General features: G+C 35.0%; 1 protein-coding gene across 5 annotated transcripts in view; it reads right to left on the bottom strand.

Moving 5' to 3' along the window:
- The window catches only part of SGCZ (sarcoglycan zeta), a 321303-nt gene that overhangs the window by 15658 nt on the left and 282727 nt on the right, over positions 1–22918 (bottom strand). For all 5 annotated transcript variants that reach the window (XM_065665260.1, XM_065665261.1, XM_065665256.1 and 2 more), the window contains one exon: positions 11634–11706. In XM_065665260.1, the coding sequence (XP_065521332.1) occupies positions 11634–11706 (73 nt within the window). The remainder of the gene's footprint in view (positions 1–11633; positions 11707–22918) is intronic.

Raw genomic sequence — 22918 nt, 5'->3', positions numbered from 1 at the left:
CTACTGGAAATGCAAAGTCTATAGACACAGAGAGATTATTTCCTTAATGTTTTGAAATAAATTAGGTTTGATATGCAGTTGGTTTAGAATATTTTTTGTCATATTTCTGAAAGCTTTAATCTCTACTATAAACTTATTGTAACACTCCACATTGTAATACTCATTCCTCCAAGGAAAAATGAATTATTACAATAGCTTATCAAGAATCTGCTTTCCTTTCAGATCTACTGATGACCTGTCACAGCAGCATTTGCATCTATGAATAGTATTCATACAATTTATTTTTTATTTCCCAAACAATAAACGGCTACAATGGAGAAGGTAACTACTGCTATTATTAGACAGAAACTACAACACTGTAGGAAAGACAAAGAAGCTTTTAAAATTAAGTTTTCAAATAATATAGTCTGTCAATTTACTGTATGTGATGCAGACAGATGATTTATCCAGAGCTGAGAAGGGCTTTTCCTCTTTTTAATTATCAATGGTTAATTTGTGAAAAAAGATAAACTTCAGAGGATCAAAGCTATGTGACTTTGAGCTGAATTCATTAAAGAGTTATTGCTAAAAAAGGCAACTTTTCAAATATCCTCAATATGTTCCTTTGAAGGTATTAACATATTTCTCATTAGAAATGCAGAAACATGTATTTTTCATTCGGTATTTCCTGTTTACAAGCTGACCTAGATTGTATTAGAGGAAAATAATTTTTAAAATATGAATCAAAAGGTTTAATTTGGGGTTTTAAGAAATATTTCAGGTTTACCTCTTGTATACCCCTCATACTCACGTGGGATATGATTTATCTATGTTAATTTTGCTGTTAGCTAGCAGAAGATATTTCTTAAAAGAGAAGGAAATAGAAGATTTCCCTGTTCAGATGTAAATAATTTATTTGCTTCTTGTCTATTTAAGTAGTGGATCCAATGATGCTACTTAGTAAAACAGCTAATATGAACCTCCACCACTTTGGAATTTGGATTCAAAATGAGATTAAAACATAAGCTGTCAACTAGAGATCACTCATGAAAAGCAGGTACTCATTTCCCTTTTACTGGCACCTTTATAGCTGGGAGTCAAGAAATACTTCAAAGTATTTAACTTTTATATATGATGGCCTTGCCAACGTACATTGCTGTGGCTTTTTTTTCAGTCAGCATAGAAATCCTATTACTAAAAAAGGGGTTTGCAAACATAAAGCCTACACATTAATTTGGTTACCTTTTTGTAGATTTCTATAGACTAAAATAATTGTGACATCAATAATGCTGCTGTAGTTGAAGAGTTGTGGCAGACTGAGGCTGCAGAGATGTAAAATACACAAGGAAAAACAAAGGCAAATGGTTTCTGCAAGCCTCGCTTTTCCCTGCTTCTTACTTCTTGCCTTTAAACAAGCACGCCGAAACCCAAAACCCCATGGAAAGTAGCGCTTTTCTCTTCCACAAGTGAACAAACCATTTCGTTCCAAATTTGAATCAAGATTTTTTTGCAAAATATAATTTTGAGAATGTTCTTTTACAGAAACACCAACAATTTTAAAAAGACATTCTTTCCATTTTGTATGGTTATGAAAAGAACAGCTGTCTGCCCTGACACTCGAGGAAACCGATTTCAAGAGTCCTCCACTGAGACTAAGTCCTTTAAGGAGTCCCCCAAACACTAATGGTGCTTGATAAAATTACAGTTTTCATATCATCCATTTCCTGGAAATCAGTCCGCAAACTCCAGTAGTATTCATAAATAGCCAAGTAATTTTATGATCATGGTGACAAATACACCTGGAAGCCTTTTTTTAAAGATGTATTTAAACAGTGGATTCTTTATTAGCTGCATATGACATCACAATGGGAATGCTCTGAATATAAAGTTGCTAGTCGCTCATTTTTAACTCATTACTTTTACTATTTACAAGATTATACATGCACTTTTAAACACACAAAGTGACTAAAAATATCATTTCGGTATATGTAAATGTATCAAAATGTGTACCTTTTTGAGATACACATGAATCATTGCCAGAATAGTTATTTCTCCTGAAGCTTGTTGCATTCTAATGCTTGTTGCATTAATCAAATGCTTATATTTTCAGAATGATTTTTTTTTAGTGAAATTCATATGTAAATGTGCAGGCCTCATGAATCCTTAGTATTGCTCACTGATGAACAACTATTCTTCACCAAGAAGTAAATTCTCATATATTCATATGAAGCTCTCTTTGATTTATGTGGGAACCCAAACTTTAAGGGAACAATTTATCACTATTTTGTGACTTCATAACATGAGTCTTAAGTTAGAAAAAGTTAAATAGATATCTTAAGGAATAAGTAATAGCCTAGACCAGTAAATATTAACATGACTTTGTTTTCCCAATACCCAATTTGGCAACTCATGGACAGTAAAAAATAGGACAATTTATTGACTTAAATCAGAACTGAAGATTGGGATTCACTATACCCTTTCACATTATGCCTGTGCTCTGTGTGTCACTGACTTCAGCATGTGTCAGCATGCCCTTATTGTAACTCCTGAAATTCTCATTAACCCGGAAATCACCACACTGGGCTCAAATATGAGTTCTAATTTTCTTGTACATGCCACTGGTTTCAGTTCAATGGGTCTGCATTACCATGACAACACCTGAAACCACTGAATATTTTAATGTAATTTGACATAGAAGATAAATCAGAAAAACAATTTTCCCAGATAAGGAAATAAAGGATCTCTTATGAGAATACTAAAAAATATGAGTCACCAAGGGGGAAAAAGAATAGAATGTTATCAAAGAATTTCTTGGTGATGTTATTAAAGCACTTGGAAAAGTGAAGAAACATCAAGGAAAGGTAAGGAGTGCTGGAGAGATCAAATATTTAAAGCAAGAGCTTAGCAAAATAAGCAGGTTATGTGAGGAAAATTAGAGAGAACTTAATGTCTGGTTGTTTCTTAGAGTGGGTGAGGACACAGCCAGAATAGCTAAACACAGGGAAACTACGAAAACAAATAAAAAAATTAAGAACATAAACCAAGGTCTAACTGGAATCTCAGGTCACAAGAATTCATGCATTATGGAATGTAAAGTCCACTAAAACTCAAACTTTTGTGAATCAAAACCCTCAGTAGAAATTTGAGGTCTGGAACACGTGCTTTCATTTCTTAGAGAAAAAACACAACATGATTCGAAGTCTAAACGTTCAGGCTGTGAGACAAAGATCTGTGTATGAGACAATCCAAAACAGTCCCTTAAGAAAAGGTATGGGAAAAGAATTCCTCATGTCCTTGACACCTTAGAGCTACTCCCATTCTACCCAAAGCACTTCTCTTCCCATAATGTTCCTTACTTTTGTTCTGACCTGAAACCCTTTCTACACATGCCCTGTCACTCCACTAAACATCCTTACATAAATTTTATTTTCTTCCCAGAAATAGCTCCATTACCTGAGCTGTATTTCAGAATATATTTTCTTAAAATAGAAATCTATCTTGTCAGAGATTGAAGCAACATGCCCACAGATAATGCTCAAGTGGCTGTCAAGAGTAAGATCTGAACATAAAGTGCCTGAGGGAGACTGAACAGCCAAACTGGGCTCTTTGAACAACTGGAAATACATGAGAACTGCTTGACATAAAATATTCTCAGTTTTGAAAACTATTAGCTTCCTGTGCTTAGGAAGTGACAGTCCAGACCACCTGCAATCCTCCAATGATATTTTCAATATTGTTTCCCTAAATTGCCTTAAGATTATATAATTGGATATATTTTAGCTGATCTACATCATAAGGAAACTGCATCTCATGTGGAAAATTATTCTGCTGAGATTCCTTTAACAGGTTTGCTTCAACTTCTTCAGATTAAGCCTAGCAGAGCCCTTGGAATATACTCTCCAATAGCTCAAATATATGTCTGTATCTGAACAGGCCAAGAAGACAAACAGCCCATCAGAAAAAAAACCCCACAACAAAACAAACAAAGCCCACCCCCTCCTCCCCCCCCAACCCCCCCCCCCAAAAAAAAAAAAACCAAGAAACAAACAAACAAACAAAAATAAAACAGCAAAAAACAAAACAAAAAAAAAAACCCTAGGGAAAGAAGGAAAGTTTTAGTTTACTTTCAGTCACTTCTTTAGGGCAAGCATCATTTTGGAGAGAGTTAGAGAGAGGGGTAAACTACAAAGAAGCCAACTAGTTTTTTCTTTATTTTTGGCAGTGAATTCTATCTTGAAATACAACTGAGCAGAGAATGAAAATTGCACAAAAGACATGTAAAATCATTTGTTCTCTGTTGCTGAGGCTACCTCTGCAGTTCTCTGCATAATTATAGGCAATAGAAGGTTGTGAACAGTGGAATATAACAGTTTTACAAACTCATGTATTCCCTGTAACTCCACTACATAGCCCTCCATCTTCTGAGCCTCCTTTTCGTTATACCCAGCCTGTATGAGCTTCAGTTCTTTAGTCTGGCTCCAACATGGTGCTAGGACAAGAACCCAAACCATGTTCTCTGCACCCACAACACTGCTAGGAACCTCATGTCCTCCACCTGCTATAATAATGACCTGACCGTGAAGCAAGATATGTTAGTCTGAAGCCATATGTATACAAATAGGTAAATTTCTATAAATAGTAACACTTTATGGTATTCTGTTAGCACCCCTAGTTAGGCACTGGTTTTCTGAAAACACATAGAAACTTAAGAATCTTTTGCCTTTCTGTCAAATATGGATGAGACTGCCTAGCTCTTTCACAAATTATCAGGGACATGAGGAGAGAGAATTGATAGGCAGCAAAATTAAGAAGTCCTGTTTTCTTGGAAAAGTGTCTAAAGAGTGAAAATGGAGATACCCATAGTAAGAGTTAAAACTAGAGTGAGAAAATATCTGGTGAGAAATTTAGTATAAGGAAAGAATAAGGAAATTAAATATTGATCAAGTGATAAAAATACAAATAGCACTTTTTGTTATTGCAGTAGTAAGCCTATTCACTTAAAATCATAAGAAAGGCAGGAAATTGAAATATTATGGATGTTGCAGAAGTATTACTTGGCTTTAATGTACAAGTTTTATGGACTACAACTACTATATCAGATCACATTTCAACAGAAAAACTACAGCAAAAGGAGTATGCAGGTATGGTGGAACAAGAATATATTCGGCTTTGAGTACAAAGCATTTCAGAAATGATTTCTTCTGTAACTAACATCAGCCCCTAGGCATTGAGGACTATTTTTCAAATTCCAATTAAAAAAAACAGTCAACCACCCCTACCTGGAATATCTCTGAAAATGAAATAGCTGACCAAAGCTTGTGCTTTTGTACCTAGTCCTAAGGTGGACCTACATGGAACTAGATTTTCTTGAACATGTAGCAGCAACTTGGGTCCGAAGTGGTACAACAGCCCTGGGGCAACCTCAGATGCAACAAGCCCTGCTGGAGCCAAGAGCACAACAGCAGAGCACTACTGAGACCCTGTGCATCTGCCCCTGGGACCCTAAGCACCTCTGCTGGCTGTAGCTGCTGTTACACCTGAGCCAGCTTCATGTAAAGAAAGATCTTCAGCTGCCTTCACACTAAGCTGCAGAGTGTAAAGCTGCCTTATCTTTCAGTAACTCAGCACTGTGCCAATGCTTTCGACTGCTCCAAGCTTTATACAGGTTTTAAGACCTGTATAAATTGAGAATTCATAGGGTATATTTGCACTCATAACCTTGTTAGCCTAAGACAGCTATACTTGGAGCCCATCTGTGTGTTCTTAAAACAATGGCAAGACATACTCATAAAGCAATCATAATCCAGTTGCTGATAAAGAATTTTAGTTGTCCCTGTTGCTTTTAAAACACTATTCTTGAATTCCCTGCATCTGAGAGGCAGGGTGCTAATTTCTATCTAGTATTCACCACCATACTGTTGAGTATCACAATATTCTTATTCTAGTACTCTAGATCTTCTGATTGCCAGTGCTTTCAAACCTATGTACTTCCTCCTAGTGGAAACAGAATTATTAAAACTGATAATAAGATGAGTCCTAAAGAAACTCTTTGAAATCTCCCTCAAGGCTGAAGGAAGGCTTTGAACAATACATGCTTATTATATACCACTTAAAATGTCTCTAAATACACTCTTTGTCTTGCCTTTTATTTCTCATTAGATACCCCACTATACAAAATACTTAAGCTCCAGAACAGACATCTACCTATTTTCTGTTTTCTAGAAGATTTGGTATCTTTCAAGGGGAAAATATTTCTTTGTATTTTCACAATATACCCACCTTCTACTTCATCCCAATTTTTAGTCAGCTTCAAGCCCTTAGTAATTCTTTTCTCTAATGAATCTCTCAGCATAAAGCATTGCATACTAATGAGATTAGACTAAAGGGCCGAACACACCAGATGACTCTTTTAACCCATCTTTATCCATTTCACTAGAAGTTCTACCATTACCAAATCATGAGTCTCACAGTGTTTGCTTCCCAGTCTGAAAGTTTTATTATTAAGTTTTGGCAATTTGACCTGATTTTAACCTTTAGCTCAGTCACAGATCAGAGATAGAGACTATTAACCACATGAAACTCAATTAATTTTGCCATCTATTGTGATAGCAGTACCTTTTTCCCTTCATATCTCAGTTCCTACTAGAGCCTTTTCCCTCCTCCAATGTCAGATATAATAATTGTCACTGAACACTAAAGCAAATGATTTTTTCATCATAAAAGCCATACTTAGTTACCTTTTGTTCCTACTGTGTCCTATCTGCATATTATGAACTTTTAGTACTGGCTTTGTTCTCTATTCATTTCAATGTCTTTTATATATAAAAGCATATATACGTGTTAAAAAAAGGAAGCGCAACTTTGGCAATTTTTCAAGTTTTTACAGCACCCATCTCTATTTTTACATGAACACGTACGTTAAACAAAAATAAAATATTTTCAACAGCTAGGGAAAAGACTGGGCAAACAAGTTTCTGCCAAAGCATGTACCCAAGCACTGAAATAACTATTTAAACACTAAATTCTGAAAACATAAACAGTAAACATGTCCACATGTCCAAAAGAAAAGAATACTGAGAAAGTAACTAGAAGATGACATCATTAAAACAGCACAGGAATGAAGCTGGGATATTTACTCTACTGCATCTTCTCTCTTTTGATGAGCTGTGACTTATTATTTGATTTCTGAGTAAAAAGAGATAAACAGTCCCAGGGATTTTGTTACTCTCAGCCTGCTCAGACAACTAACAAGTTAATGTTAAAATTCCCTTCTGATGCCTTTTTTTCACTCCAGGCTTTTACAGAATAGATATTTTCCCCTTTTAGTAAGCCACCCCTTAAATGTCACAAAGATTGCTCTTACAAACCATCACATTGATCAATTTTCATCTCACTATGGCCAGCATTAGCTTGCAGGATAGTCAATGGTATGTGAAGTTTGACACAGAACATGAAAAAAACACATTAAATTTGATTTTGCAGTTACACCCAGAGAACAAAACCAAATTAATTTACCCCCTTATTAAGAAGATTATTGAGGGCAAATCTATCTGCATTTAACTACTGTCTGCCTCTTTTATGCATGGATATTACTTATTAATGCACCATGTTTTAATGCACTATTACCCTAAAACCAATATTTGGGGAATATATTGGCAGTTTAGTTTTCCTTACTGTGTTCCTGCAAGAAAAAGTAGCAAGAGAAATATGAGATTAAGTTACTAAGGTATAATTCATTTTCCTGATTCTAAGGCATGTATTCGTTTATGCTGCTTATCCCAGCTAATGAAAGTCAGATTTAATTAGTTTTTGGGATTTGACACAACAGGTTTTACCAGCTTTCGTAAAGGATTGTAGAAAAACATTTCCTGAAAGCAAAATCTCCCTAACTATTATCTGAAAATATAATATAAAAGAAAGATGTGACCACAGTGGTTGGGCACACAGGAAGGAATAAATTTAAATATATGCTGAATTTTATTTTTACGCAACAATTTTTAATAGCAAATACTAGAGATGCTGCTCTGTCTGAAGACCTTAAAATCTGGATACAGAACAAAGAGTGGATGAGGCAAAGTTTTAATATGTGAAGCTACTATGAATCTGAATTTCTCTTTTTGGCTCGCTGTCCAAAATATATTGAGCTAAAATCCATGGACTTTGGTGGCCAGCACTATGAGCTTTGTGAGTATCAAAACCTTAATCCATATCTTACAGGCCAGTTTCATTCCCAGTAATCAAGCTGGTCAAAATTCCATTTTTTAAATTCAGTAGTGAACTGTTTTACACATCCAAGGTTTTAAGTAAATTTCCAGCATAATTTCTTGAAGGAAAATAAAAGAGTTTTTATTTAAATATACTCATATCTTTATGTCTGAGGCTTACTATCTGACCACAAATGCACATTCCAACATGAAAAATATGGGATCTGTTTTATTTTAATTAACAATCTAATGTAAAATCTTGTGCCTTTCAAGTATACAAGTATTATCATAGCCTAATGTATTTGCATTTAGGCACTGCAACTCGCTGTCAAACTGCAGTCACCTGTGTGAATTCCAATGTCAACTCATCAAACTCGCTACTGTCCCATGTTACTGATAATTACAGAAGTTGCGAAGCATAGGGATGCAGCATTTGGAAAAATAAATTGGTTTAGGACTGCCAGTATGGTCTAGTGGACACTTTGGCTAAGATTTTATTAAAACATTAAAAGGTGCTAGGTCCCAGGCCAGAGCCTGGTACTCATTCATATATGCAACTAAACAGTTCTTGGCATATTTGAGACTCAGTTACAACTCTGCCAAAGAATTTTCAGGCAGTATTTGCAAGGTATCATCAGTCAACGACCATTCCCACTCAGCATTTAGGATGCAACTATTCTGTTTTAGAAGATACAATGATTTTACAATATCAATGTATTTTTATCAGTTGGGCCTGAGGACAAAAATAGGTTTTATTATTTTTTTTTTTCTGTGACAGAGATAGCTTCTGAGGCCACAGGGAGATGTCACTGGTGACCTATTTATTTGGATATACTTGGCAAATGATCCCCTAAATGACAGATCTCTGCTTTCTGACAACATTTAATTAAATTAGGAAAAAAAAAAATATTTCTGGTAAAAATTAATGTAGGGCTTGAACTTAAAATAACCACAAAAGTTTGGTTTCTTTTTTTTTTTTTTATATATAACCTGAAATAAGATTAAAATGCATATGGTAATGGGAATCCTTAAAGGGATATATATGATCTGAGTGCCTAATTTTATTTTGCTGACAGAAAACACCACACAAACCCACAATCATTTACAGTTCTTTCAAGCTACAAAGTTAAAAAGGGTATGCATGTTACCTTCTAGAAAGGTTCATGCCAAAACCCAAGAAATCTAAGTCCAAATGGCAATTTTCATCTTTTAAAAAAGATTAAAATAACTTCAGAGTTTTAAAAAAGAAATATCACTGAATCCTATGTAATATATAGGAGCACGTGTGTACAAAATCTTGTGGAACATAATATAGGCTGACCATATTAAGAAAACAATGGCATACATGTAAGTTAATGCTGACCAAACAACAATGGTTTCTGTTTCATCCTTTTTTAAATAAATAAATAAATAAACAAACAAACAAACAAAAGTCTTTCCTTATTAATGAGAGGGCAGACAGCTGAATGGAAAAATCTCACTAATTTAAGTCCACCTTGGAAAAATGAGCTGAAGGAATGATGGAGTTGGAAAACATTAAGCAACAAGGGGCTTCATGGCAATGAATAAAACCAAAAGACAAGAGAGGTGAATGCCTGATATGTAATTTTCATAAGCCATGAGGTGATTTTGATCCCAATGAAATGAATCCTGAAGACACAGGGTTGTCTAGCTTACCATACATTTACACACCTTAATTATTATTTAAGTATTAGAAAGTAGACAAAGCTCTTTCTCTACATTATTTTGAGTAGAACGATTTCCCCTTCTTATTCAATTTTTTGCACCCCTGAGAAAAGTTTTTTTTTTCCGCTTTGATTTCTCCTGAACCTCCTTTGATTAGATACCATACCACCTCAGGGGTCATCAATAATGAACACCTTTACAACTACTCTCAACAAAGACTGACAGGAGTCTTAGAAAGGGTAGGGTCCTCTGGAAGACCCCAAACCATTACATTACCTTAAAACGATTACTGTAAACAATTAAACACAGTCATTCACTTCTGTCCTGGGTTTACCAGGAGCTGTTTTGCTCCTTCTTAGTAACTGGTTCAAGCTCTGTGTTTTGACTTCCAGCCTGGGCAGAGAGCTGATAACACCGATTGTTTTTAATCGTTGCTAAGTAATGTTTATTCTGGCCAAGGACTTTGTGAGTCTCATGCTCTGCTGGGGACGAGGGGAGGCCAGGAGGAAGCAGAGACAGGACACCTAACCCAAACTAGCCAAAGAGGTATTCCATACCACAGCACGTCGTGCCCAGGGAGGTAACTGGGAGTTACCCGGAAGGGCACACTCTCTCTTCGGCAGAGTCGAACTCGTTCGGTGGTGGTATCGTATTCTCTTGTTATTTTCTCTTATCAATATTATCATTGGTGGTAGCAGCAGTGATTTGTGTTATACCTTAGTTACTGGGCTGTTCTTATCTCAACCCGTGGGAGTTACATTCTCTTGATTCTCCTCCCCATCCCTCCGGGAGCGGGGAGGGCTGGGGTGGGGGGTGGGGGGCGGGTGGTAAGTGGATGACCTGTGTGGATCGGTTTAAACCACGACAACTTCTTACAACTCACATACAATGGTCCCCCAATGACCATCCTAAATGCCTTTACAAATATAGGGAAGCGCATTCAACAATGCTTTTCAGTGGCAAATCCCTGTAACCACTGACAGGCAGGTAAAGGGATAGGTATATCACAGGAATCATAGAAGAATTCAACCTATGTCTATATGGTTTCACACCTGTTCTGCTGAGAGAGACCTTTGATTTTCTGTGATTGTCATATATTCTCATTAATTATGTATATAAATGACAGACTACTATTTACCAGAGCACATACATGCACTTCAAGAAAAAGCTTTCACTATACACTTTTCTAAATTTTCTGTTTCTCATTCTATAGATATTTTAGTAATTTTTAGACTTGTTGGTTTACTATGTACTTATTTCTCCACTTTTGTGACTAATCCAGACTTTTCTCATTTACAAATCTAGCCTCACTTGGAAATGAATTTTGGAAGCGTGTGTGTGTGCGCATAGTATTTTAAGAACCCAGAAATACCACTTGAAGAAAAAATTTGGGACTGTTTACTTTAACTTGACTTACATGTTCTGCAACAGCTATAAAAAAATCAAAATCTGGGTCTGAATCTATTAAAAAGTACTGTACTCACTTGAACTTAAAACCCCCTGACTATTCCCATATCTGAGGAAAACACACTTCTCAAGGATTCTGCAGCAGAAGACAATTTATAAAAAGCAATGTATTTTACATTTTCTGTGATAGAAGTTAGTGGGGGTTTTTAATAGAACAAATTTGAGTCTACCGGTATTTTGAATATGTATGAGTCATTAAGTATGTAGTATATATTACTATACAGATATTTGCTTTTAACGAAGACAATTATTTTTGAGAATACTGGACTTAAAAACAACTTTTTGAACAACACCTACTTGAGGTCTTGGGAAGGTTCTGCTCTGATATGGGGTGTCTCCACAGAGTGCCCAAACACTGCCCCTTCCGTGCCTAAAATACATAAATGAAATACAGTACAATTACTTTGGAAAATAACATATTGAAATGTATGACCACAAATTGACATTTTTAGGACAAGATGTCTGATTTAATCCTTTATTAATGATAACAAATGTTTCTTCATATTAGTTCATATTATTTATGCATTTTTATATAAAAATCTGGATGGCTATAATGTGAAATTTTTTCTGCTTATTAGTAGATGAATTTCATATACAAATCTGAAAGCATTTATAGATACAAACTTTTCAGCATTGACTTGCCTGAATTCTCATTTCAACACTTGGGAGATGGATTGTTTTACAGATGAGGAAAAGAATATCATATAACACATTCTAGAAGCGTCAGTTTTTGCACATGCTCATCTTATTTGCTTGAATTTAGGTGCCAATCTTTCAAAGGCTTTGTAAAAATAGAAATATGGTATAAATTTTAGGTGGCTTTTTTTCTTTGTTTGGTGGGGGTTTAAGAAAACCCCCGAAGAATATACATGTGCCCGTAAGCTTTTACTTTCCTTCTCTGAAGATGGCGTACTGGGCACTGTACTAATAAAAATAACTAGAACTATTATGTAAAAGTCTTTCCAACAGAGAACCTCCAAAAAAGGTAAAAGAACTGATTAAAAACTTCTGTAAAAAAAGTAATGCTTTTACCTTCCATCACTAGAAGTAAGATAAAGGAAACTGTCTGGGATAATTAAAAGTGATTACTAAATACTCTGGGTGTGATTGCTGTATTTCAATAGAAATTTTCTTGTGTTCTGAGCCTCTAATTCTGAGAGAGCTTAAAAATATACCCACAATATCTCACACTAGCTATATAAATGCTCAACAAAACAGAGGCACCACCTTGTTACAATATTAAAGACACAATATTTTCAATTATATAATGTTTAAATATTTTACAAGTATGTTTAGAAATGTTTTTTTAATGGAGATAAGATATATAGATATTTTTACAGTTAGCCAACAACATTAAGTAAACTTATCCTACGAGAATCTGAAAGCAGAATGAGGCTATAGAGTATTTAATTGCTAATACCTTTTTATAGCATTAAAGAGAAAATGTCCTGAGCAAGAAGCCAAAAAAATCTAATCAATTGTTAAAGTACTGTCAGATAGTCATCACTGTTCATCTTCTAAACTCCATTTTTGTAAAAAAATAAATAAATAAATTCCTTTATTATAAAATACTCTACTGGTATTGAGTATCCTAGGTCCTAGGTTTTTATCTCCAGAAATCTATAAACTTAACAAATACCTTGGCAAAGCATACTGAAAACAATTTCATTACAACTGCTGCTATGAAGATTTCACAAGAAAAACTAAATCCACTTTCTATAACAAAACTTCGTGAGTGTTATGTAGAACAGCAGGAGGTGGAAAAAAAAAAAAAGCATATCTCTTCACCTAAAAGTATTCACAGAGGTGCAGCGCAGAATCTGTCTGCTTTTTAAACCTGATGTTGCCTTGCAATTCTGCTACCTTTAAGTGACAGGAATAGCATGTCTGTATAGCCAGGCTTCCTGTCACTCAAAGCAATTCTCACCCCCAACTATATTGGCACATAAAAAATTCTACAGGAGCCGGATCTCAGAAATCAGAGTGCTCTTCCAGATCTCAATCACCTTTTCCATCAGCAAAATTAAATATTTTCAAGACCAATGGTTTTTCTATTTTTTATGTGGCAATGGGATATTAAGATATAAATAGCTGAGCAGGATGCAAAATTGCCAGCATTTGCTTATGAGAAGACCACAGCTGTCATGTTTGAAAGAACAGAATTAATGCCAAGATGTATAAAACATCACTGTCGTACAGGTCAGACACTAAATGCATCAGAAGTGCCAAAGATAATATGAGGCAAAGACTGATAACGAAAGATAAATGACAGTTTTTCTAACCCAGAATTGGCATTTCCTCATTTCCAACAGTAGTTTTTTAAAAGATGAGAAGGCATTTCTTACATAACATAATACAAATTTCAATATTAAGACAAAATTTGTCCAACCAGACTGAAAATCCAGGCAGGCGGAATTAAGGATAAACCAGTATAAGTAAAGAAAATACAATTAAAACTCAAAACAAACCAGATGTGCTCCTTTGGCTATTTGAAGATAAAATCCCACTTTTTTTTTTTTTTTTTTCCCCTTCTTCTTGTATGGCCTTAAAAGTAAAAATATAACAGTTCTCACAGTAAATGCTTTATCCTCAAAAAATATTTTATCAGTAAGTTCAAGAATACCTGCAAATTCTGGAAGAAAAGCAGGCACTTATAATTATCTCAGTTTCAGTAAGAAAGGTGAAAAATAAGAGCCATCCAGAATTTATTAATGTTTTTCCAGAGTTAAACAACAGGATCATGAAAAATGGAAAGGAATTGTACAACAAATAGAAGACATGGATCAACACTAGTTAAAAATATAGAAGGAAAGAAAAGCTAGAGGAAGATTTTCTGTATTTTTAAATTTACTATGTGTAAATATGTAGTGCTTTGATGGGAAGTTAGATCACGTAGTTCAATAATGTTTAGGAAATGGTGCCACGATCATACCTTTTTATGACTAATAAATAGAACAATATTAATCAGGATTCTAAGTGATTACCATGGGTTTTTTAATGAAAGAAATATAGTTTAGGTATTTAATGCTTTACAATGTTGAAACTATTTTTTTACAGAAATAAGAGAAGGAATTATTAACTGTATTCCCCTACTTACAGAATCATAACCAAGACCTACTTTGAGATGAGTGAAATTCTAGAGAGAGATGAATGCACAGGAAAAAGTAATAAAAAACTACTTGAACCTTCAAGCCCTTTCAAGTACAGCTCAAAAAGAAGTAGTTAGGGAACTGAATTCAAAGGAACATGAGTTAGAATGGATAGCTATAAAAAGTGAACCTTTCAGAGGAAATAAAATAGCAAGGGCACCGAGTATGTGCAAAGGATGTAAAATCAAAACTCTAAGTGTAACTGAATAAAATTACTCCCACCTCCAGCTTCCAGTGGAAGAGAATGAGTTAAGTAAAGGCTTCAGTAAGAAAGAAGCACCTGTGAAGGCAAACTTCTAGTCAAAGAATACAGTCACTATGGAGCTTGCTAGAAAAAACTCGGCTAATAGTGTGAGCCAGGAAAAAAGTCCAGAAGCCCAATTCTGTATTTATAAAGAAACCTCTTTATGCATAACAGATTTATAAACACAAAAAAAAAAAAAAAACAAAAAACCAAAAAACAAACCAGACCTATAAAACCACTATTTTTTGATACAGAGCAAATCAAAGTGACCCTTTTGCTCCAAGCAAAAACAGTCACACTTTCCCCTGAAATTGAATATTCAGAATTCAGACAGACCAGTGTAAACTACTGATTTCTGCTCAATTTACAGGTTCCTGAAATTCAGCCTTTGGGAAATGACATGCTTCATAAAAATGACGGAAGTACAATGCCAGTGTTTCGTGTCAGATTATATTTGCTTATGTATGTTCATGCTAAGGAAATTTTGTCATTTATTTAACTAGCAAATAATCGTTTTGTAATTTATAAATTAGCTCACATAACACCAGTACCTTCCAGGTGAAAAGAATGCCAGTTGAGGAGTTGATGAGCCAAGAATCAAAAAACTGAATACATTATTTTACTGTGAAAAATAACCCAAACATTAGCATTATCCCATTCCTTAACATCATTTTGGTAAGCTAATCACCTCAAATGTACTGACAGCAGAACTGTGTAGGATTTTGGCATGTACAAATTATTTGACATTGCAGCATCACAGGCACAGTTGAAATTTACTGCCCTCATCTTTCTCTAGATTTTCCAGAAATGTCAAGTAACAATATGAAGCACTAAGATTATGCAAGCGTTAGGCTGTAACACCGATTTGTCAAATGAGTTTGAGAGTTTAAGGAAGAGTTTGTAAAATATTTTTGTTAATATAATTTTTGAAGCTTGTAACCGTACTTATTCTATTCTAAGTATTCTATGATTCTATGGTTCTACTTGTTTCAAACCCATTATCAAGTTAAAGCATCCACAGGCTTTACAGAGAAATGTGAATAAGTAATCAAGATTGTTTTACCATTGAAGAGACCTTGAAAACATAGACTTCATGTTCTAAAAGTGTAATTGCGATAAGAAAAAACAATTCTTAATTCTTTTACCATGTGTACACAGGTAAAATTCAAAAGTGTCTTTGTGAGATTAGATAGCTGTTATTCAACACTAAGACCTTGGAAGAGCTGATCACTGCCAGACTGAATAAAGAGAGAAATATTCAATTACACAGATTAACTACCACAAAAAGGCCACAGAAAATGCTTGGTGCTTCTTTTGTAAAAGCCATTATAATTTATGTTGGGCTGATCAGAAACCCAAAGGAGTCAGAATGCAGCTTCTGGACCACATGTTGATTGTGCAGCTCTTCAAGACTTTCAATTTTAATAAATGGCTTGAAGTGTAATTTAGGAAGGTGCTTCTATTAAAAAAGACCACAATGCAAATGGATTTTTGCTATGGAGGTGGATTTTGCTATGACTGGCATGACTGCTGGGATTTCAGCCTTGTGGGATCCCTCAGCAGCAAAAAACTCACCAATGTTAAATAGCCAAGGTTTCAGGTACGACACTGATGTGGCCGTATTGGAAGTACAGGTAGGAATCATAGAATAGTTAGGGTTGACAAGGATCTTAAGATCAGCTAGTTCCAGTCCCCCTTAAGGGACATTAGAGGAAGCTGTATTATGGCCTAACTAGATGCAGCTGTTCACTCGTAAAGGAAATCATGAGCATGGAAATCTTCAGAGACAAGCTGTTATCAAAAAGTATATTCTAAAATGAATAATTTAGATTTGTTACCCAAAGCTGCCCAAGGAAGCTGTGAATTTTCCATCCTGGGCAGTGCTCAAGACCAGGCTGGATGTAGTCTTCGGTGACATGGTTTAGTGTGTGGTGTCCCTGCCCACCGCAGGGGGGTTAGAACTAGATGATCTTAATGTCCTTTCCAACCCTAACTATTCTATGATTCTATGACTAAAGTCTGACACATAATTTCCATATGGCAATCTTAACTAAAGCAAGACTTTTACGAAACCTTCAGTTTAGAATGAGTTCCCCAAGAAATTAAAATTAGGTTTCCTTGGTGTGATAAATTTTGATCAAAGCAAATCTCAGTTCCAGGAAATACGTGCAAAATTGCAACAGTTAGTATTTATCTTCTTAAATATCATACTAACTTCTATTGAGTACAAACATTTGAAACATTACTTTCTAATGATGGGCAGTTAAGACACCTTTTGTCTTGCAATGAAAATGAAACTGGATTATGCCTAAGTGTTCAGTTGCTTATCCACAGTTCGAAGGTTCACAAGCAAAATCTATGGTTGGCCACCACTTGGTTTACTCTGCTGAAAAAATTAATCTATTTGAAGAAAAAAAAAAAAAAAAAAAGAAAAAATTGGACCAAATTAATTAGTAATTGGAAATAGCTATTTTTAATGCTACATTTCAGATGGAAAATGTCGATACGTTTGCATGAAATTGCTGAAGAGTCACATTAAAATTATTTTTTCAAAATATGAAGGAAAGTGTGAAATATGTGATTTACAAAAAACAAGTTTTAGAAAATAATTGGTTTCATAGCACCTTTTACTTTTTATCCCCCCATGATATATGACAGATGAAGATATAAGACAATAAAAATGATTAACCACAACAATTTTTTGCTAGAATTGACACAGTCTCCTTGAAAAGTTACAAGAGCGAAATATATGAACAGATTTAAAGCTTACATTTAGATTTCACAGTAAATAATTCCTAAACCCCCAAAATCATCTTCTTCTCCTAGATACAGTTTGGATTTGAATTTTTCTTAAAATGGTGGAAATGATTTTGGGTTTACAATAGAGGAACAAAAATTGTCCTTCCAGACTTGTTAAAAAATGAATTTTACTTGCATTATTGTTGTACTTAATAGATCAAAAATACTGTACTTTTCACTCTGTTGTAGAAGATAACCCTTCTCAGATTTATGCTCTAATGAATAATTAATCAGTTACAAAATAGAATCTCTGTTTCCTTGATGAAAAATGAATGAATCAATGAATGAGAACACTATCAAACAACAGTCAATAGCTTCATAACCAGGGAACTCACCTGGGATGTAAAAGAATGGGATATGAACTTGGATATCCTGAGTATAAAACGAAGGCTAATTAAATTATCTTATAATTTTATCTTAATTCTTACTAAAACAGAGCGTCATGTATTTGTACATAATACTATGGAAAAATGTTAGAACCTGGAGGAGGGGGGGACCAGAAATCTGAGAATGAGAAACCTGTTTCTCCACTAGTTTCACAAACAATCAGTGATAATTTCCCATTATGAAGCTTTCTGAAAATTCTACAACACTACTGTCTACCTACAAAACCTAGCCAGGATTGTCTATCCAATTTTCTCCAAAAAGTCCAAAAGAATTAATCACTAGATTTTTATAAAAGGGCATTTACCCTTCAGTTAAGATATTCCATATATAAATGGTTTGATTTTGAGAAGTCAAAAGCTCAGAGGAATTTATCAGGAGTTTCTCCATTATATTTAAAAATCTCATTAATTGCCTAAATTAGGAGTATAGATTATTTTAGTTTATCTATAGCTAAAAAAAGAGAAATTGGCATCTTTAGAAGTTAGTGAACTACTGATACTGGACTGAAAGTAGGGCAACAATGCACACAACCCAAGTACCTTGAAGGTTTTTGCCTTCAACACCTTTTCAGCAGTTGACATATCTAAATTTTATCTAATTTAGGAAAGCATGTTTGAAAATATCATTTCAACTACATCAGAAGTCCTGTAAGCTACCCTTAGCATTAAAACTGATTCATAGAGTACCATATATAGGTTTTAGTGGCCAGTTCTTTATGCCATATGTAAATGTGCGTTTATGTTCTTTACTTTGCCACTACTGCAGCACACTGAAAAATTGTTACGATTACGTGATAACTACTGCTGTATTCTTACAATTTCATAAATGGTTTTATTCATGCAAAAGGAAGCCACAAATCAGCAGGTCTATTATTCAGATTTTTGAAATAACTCTACTACAGCAATTTAATGTATAGGAATTAACACATCAGTCATATGATAAATAAATATTTAGGTAAGTGCATTTGTGCACCCTGTAGAGGGCACTAATACACATATAAAAAAAATCTATCATATGCAAGTATATAGTATGCATTTAAAAAGTCATTGTAAAAATGCCTTCAAATACTTCTGAATTAATAAAAAATTAAAATGTGAGAAAAAAATACACATTTATTTCTACAGTCCTGAAACAGAGATATGTTGATATAATGCATTTTGGTGCCTATTAGACAAAAATGTTAGTACCTCCATTTATTGAAAGTCTTTTTTTCAGATATGAGAAATAAAATGAAGCTATAATATCAGTTCCTCACAAGGCTGTTAAAAGGTTTCTATTTTATATTACCACTAGTTATCTTGATTATAACCTATTATGACTGTCTTTTTATTCCCGCCCTTTATTAATGTTCTGTTTTTTTCTCTAGAAGTAAATTACCCAGATGAATACAGTACATTCAAACCTGGCATTACTGCAATGGAAAACGGCTAATGACTTAACTTAGATAAGTCTTTACCGTAGGTTTAAATGGAAATTCTGCAGCTGTGAGAGAGTGAATGTGCAGCAGTACTTCTATCACTTAATACTCTCACCTTCAAGCCAGCATAGCAGTGAAGCCAACCTTTTAAATTAGCAACAAAATGGAATCAGGTGTATCGGAAATCAGCTAACCACAATGACTGTAAAACCACCAATGGTCATATTAGCAAACACGTGCCTGCATGTGATCTGTATTAATCAGGAAAGGCAGCAGCATATTTTCTGCAGGAAAGGACAAGATATGAAAGCATACTGCAATATGCTAAAGTTGTCTGAAATAGTCATCTTTTGCCAAAGACCTTGGCTATATTTGCAAGAACCGCAAGAGAGCTGCCACATACCTTGCAAAGGCTGTGGGAAGAGGGTTTATGGCAATAATTTACTGCTAGATCTGCCACTCCATTTTCAAGATGGGACTGAGCTGGTCACAGGGTAATTTATCAATGCCAGTCTCAATACTCCCTTCTATGTCACCAAGGAGCCGTACCAGAACACAGATTACAAGCACAATTCAAATTACCTGGTAAACCCCGTAACAGCCAGCTCTGCTGTGAGTCTTGTGGCCTAACACTAGTCTGGTCTTTGCTCTTTTACTGTTTATGAGTCAGGAGAGATTAAAAAAATCACACTCTTGCCACTGCTGCAATAACCTATCATAAATTCACCGTAAGGCTTTTAAGGTTTAAACACTTTTCATTGCTTTGCTACATACCAAGGCATCTCTGGTTAAAATTAGTAAAGCAGGCTTTACTTCTGCATGAAACTTCTGTGTAGTCAGTTGCCAAAGAAACTGGTTGTTCACATCCTCTTACACTACCGTTATGTTCAGGCACTTTCAGGATAGAATACTAAACACCAGGCATTAGGATTGTCCTGTCTAAGGAAAAGAATGTGGTACAATTTGACAGTCATCAAGAAATTAATTATTTTGCTTTACCATTTTTCAGTTATATGTACAGGAAGAATATATTTCCTACATCCAGCTGTCAACAAAAGACCTTACTGGTTTTAGAGATAGGTTAAGAAATGAAAAGGAAAAAATTAGTTATTCTGCTTTTTCTTCAGATCAACTATAAGAGGTATTTCTCTGTATTATACAGTTAACAAACTGTCATGTTACTTACCAATCCAGCCGTTCAGCTTTCACTGAGACCCATCTATTCTTATACTCTTAAGCCATCCAAAGGAATTTATTTCTTTTAAATTCAGCCTTCCTTGTCCTTTTGTCTCCCTCTGGCCTCCAGACATCACTGTAAGTAATATATTCTGGTTTTTTTCATCAAGATACTCCCTTTGCCCCTTTCCTTCTTAGTATTAGAAGTTCCTTTTAATATCTGTACTAATATTTCACATTAATACTTTGTCAAAATGAAACAGTTTTGAGTTACTGTTAGTTCTGCTGTCATGAAAGAAAAAAAAAAGTATTTTCATTAATAATTCAAATTCAGAAACTCTAATTGGTCTTCTGCTTTCATCCTAAATCTAAATCAGGGAGACAAGGCAAAGTATGCCAGAAAAAAAAAAGAAAAAAGAGAAAAAAGAAAGAAGAAACTGCAACTATAAAAAGCCTGAAAAGTCCTGACAGCTAAAACTTGAAACAAACTTGTTGATAAATACTCTTTCTGCACAATATGCTTTATCTATTGCGTTTTCTCTACTCCAGACTAAGAGTACAGAAACAGATTAAAAAAGTAGTCAATCATTTAGTAATGCTGCCAAGATGAAAACAGCAAAAAATAATACAACTGATTTACTTGATATGAAAAGAAGTATTTTTTTAAAAAGGTACATCCCTTTGAAGTTTAATGAGAAAAGACTTTCAGATGTAACCACTAATCCTACCTCATGCTTTTGACCGTGAATCGGGGAAGGAATTTTTCAATTGAACCTAGCATTCAGCTGCTGCCAGTCTTTTGCTTTGTTGATCTTGGATACATCTTGTGTCTTAGCATGATATCCACGTACTTAAAAGCTTTACATGCTGCTGTGTCTAGACCTCTGACCACCACAACATACTTGCTTTGCAGAAAGTGATGTAGAAAAAAAGACATGAAAAAGCACCATTCCTAGTTACACTGTAAGTGGTGTAACCTATAGAACTTGCTGTCACTTCTATCATACTTTATGTATCAGATTGGTTTAGAGTGATGATGACTTAAGGGCAAAGACTCCACTTGAGCTGAATGCCAGTTTGGCATTTGTAAAGGCATAAGTTTTTTTCTAAGCATGCTCACAAAATATGTTTGCTATGTTTTACAAACCTTCTATCTAGCAGCCTCAAAAATCATGGCATTTGCTAAAGAATAGCTACCATACAGATGAATCCTAATGCTTTCTAAGTAGTAACAGCTAAACACATCCCACCATACACGTTACTGATACTAATATTGACAGAATCAATACAAGTGTCCTTCATATAAGAAAACAGTAAAATTTATGGTATGAATACTCACTTCAGTGGGAATTCTTCACTATAAGGGTGTGAGACACTGGAACAGGTTACACAGGGAAGTTGTGGATACCGCAGCCCTGGAAGTGTTCAAGGGCAGTTTGAACAGGGATTTGAGCCACCTGGTCTAGTGGGAGGTGTCCCTGCCCATGGTGGCAAATTGGAATGAGATGATCTTGAAGGTTCCTTCCAAACCAAACCATTCTATGATGCTGACAATTTCAAATTTAGGAATTAAAGTTTAACAAAGAGATAAGAGGAAGAAAGACATTAATTCCTTAAAAAAAGAGACCAGCTGAGGTTTGAAGAAATTGAGAGAGATTCCCCAAGAAGGATGCTTGCTCTGATCCGGGAAGCCCATTTGAAAAACTTCAGGAATAGCTTACAACAGAGGATAAAAGTAGGAGAAATTATATGAAGGTTATGTTTCTAAGCCAGGAATAAGAACAGTATCACATAGGTGCTGAGAGTCATTGTAAATTCAGTCAGAATTTAGGGCCTATACCAATGCAATTAGCAGTTCCAAGACCACTGATGCTAGACTGTGTTTAGTTAGATATCAAGTAAGGGGAAAACCTGTTCTGTATCCAAATACAACATCTTATTTAGACTTACATGAGATTCTTGTCTGATCGTGAGATCTCAGATAAAGGAAGCTTCCCCCTGGAGTAGTGGCTGCTTGGAAAAATGATTTGGCTGGTAGATGGAAGAATTTTGACTAGGAGTACAATGAAGTTCTGCTCTATTCAAAAGACTTGTGCTCATCTTAATGACAGGTCTGCCATGAAAAAAAAAAAAAAATAATCTGTTCACAGAGTAAAGAAATAAAGCTGTTGACCAGTCATTGGTTGACAGAAATGGTCAACCTGTTACTGGTCAACAGCCGTATGAAAGGAATAAGAACTGAAGGACTTCCCCGGAACAAGCCAGAGCAAAGGCATTAAGGGTATGCGCCTGTCTCTGAAAGCATATCCTGAAAGGCAGCAGAGAAAGCCAAGAAAGTAGGTGCTGGTTCAGTGGCTCTAAAAGTTCTGAGGCTGGATCTCAGAAACCTTTTGTCCTGGTTTTGGTTAAA

The sequence above is a fragment of the Lathamus discolor genome, chromosome 1 (genome assembly GCF_037157495.1).
Source record: "Lathamus discolor isolate bLatDis1 chromosome 1, bLatDis1.hap1, whole genome shotgun sequence".
In the NCBI taxonomy this organism is placed as follows: domain Eukaryota; kingdom Metazoa; phylum Chordata; class Aves; order Psittaciformes; family Psittacidae; genus Lathamus; species Lathamus discolor.
The sequence above is the reverse complement of the archived record's forward strand: the minus strand, read 5'-3'. Positions and strand labels throughout refer to the sequence as shown.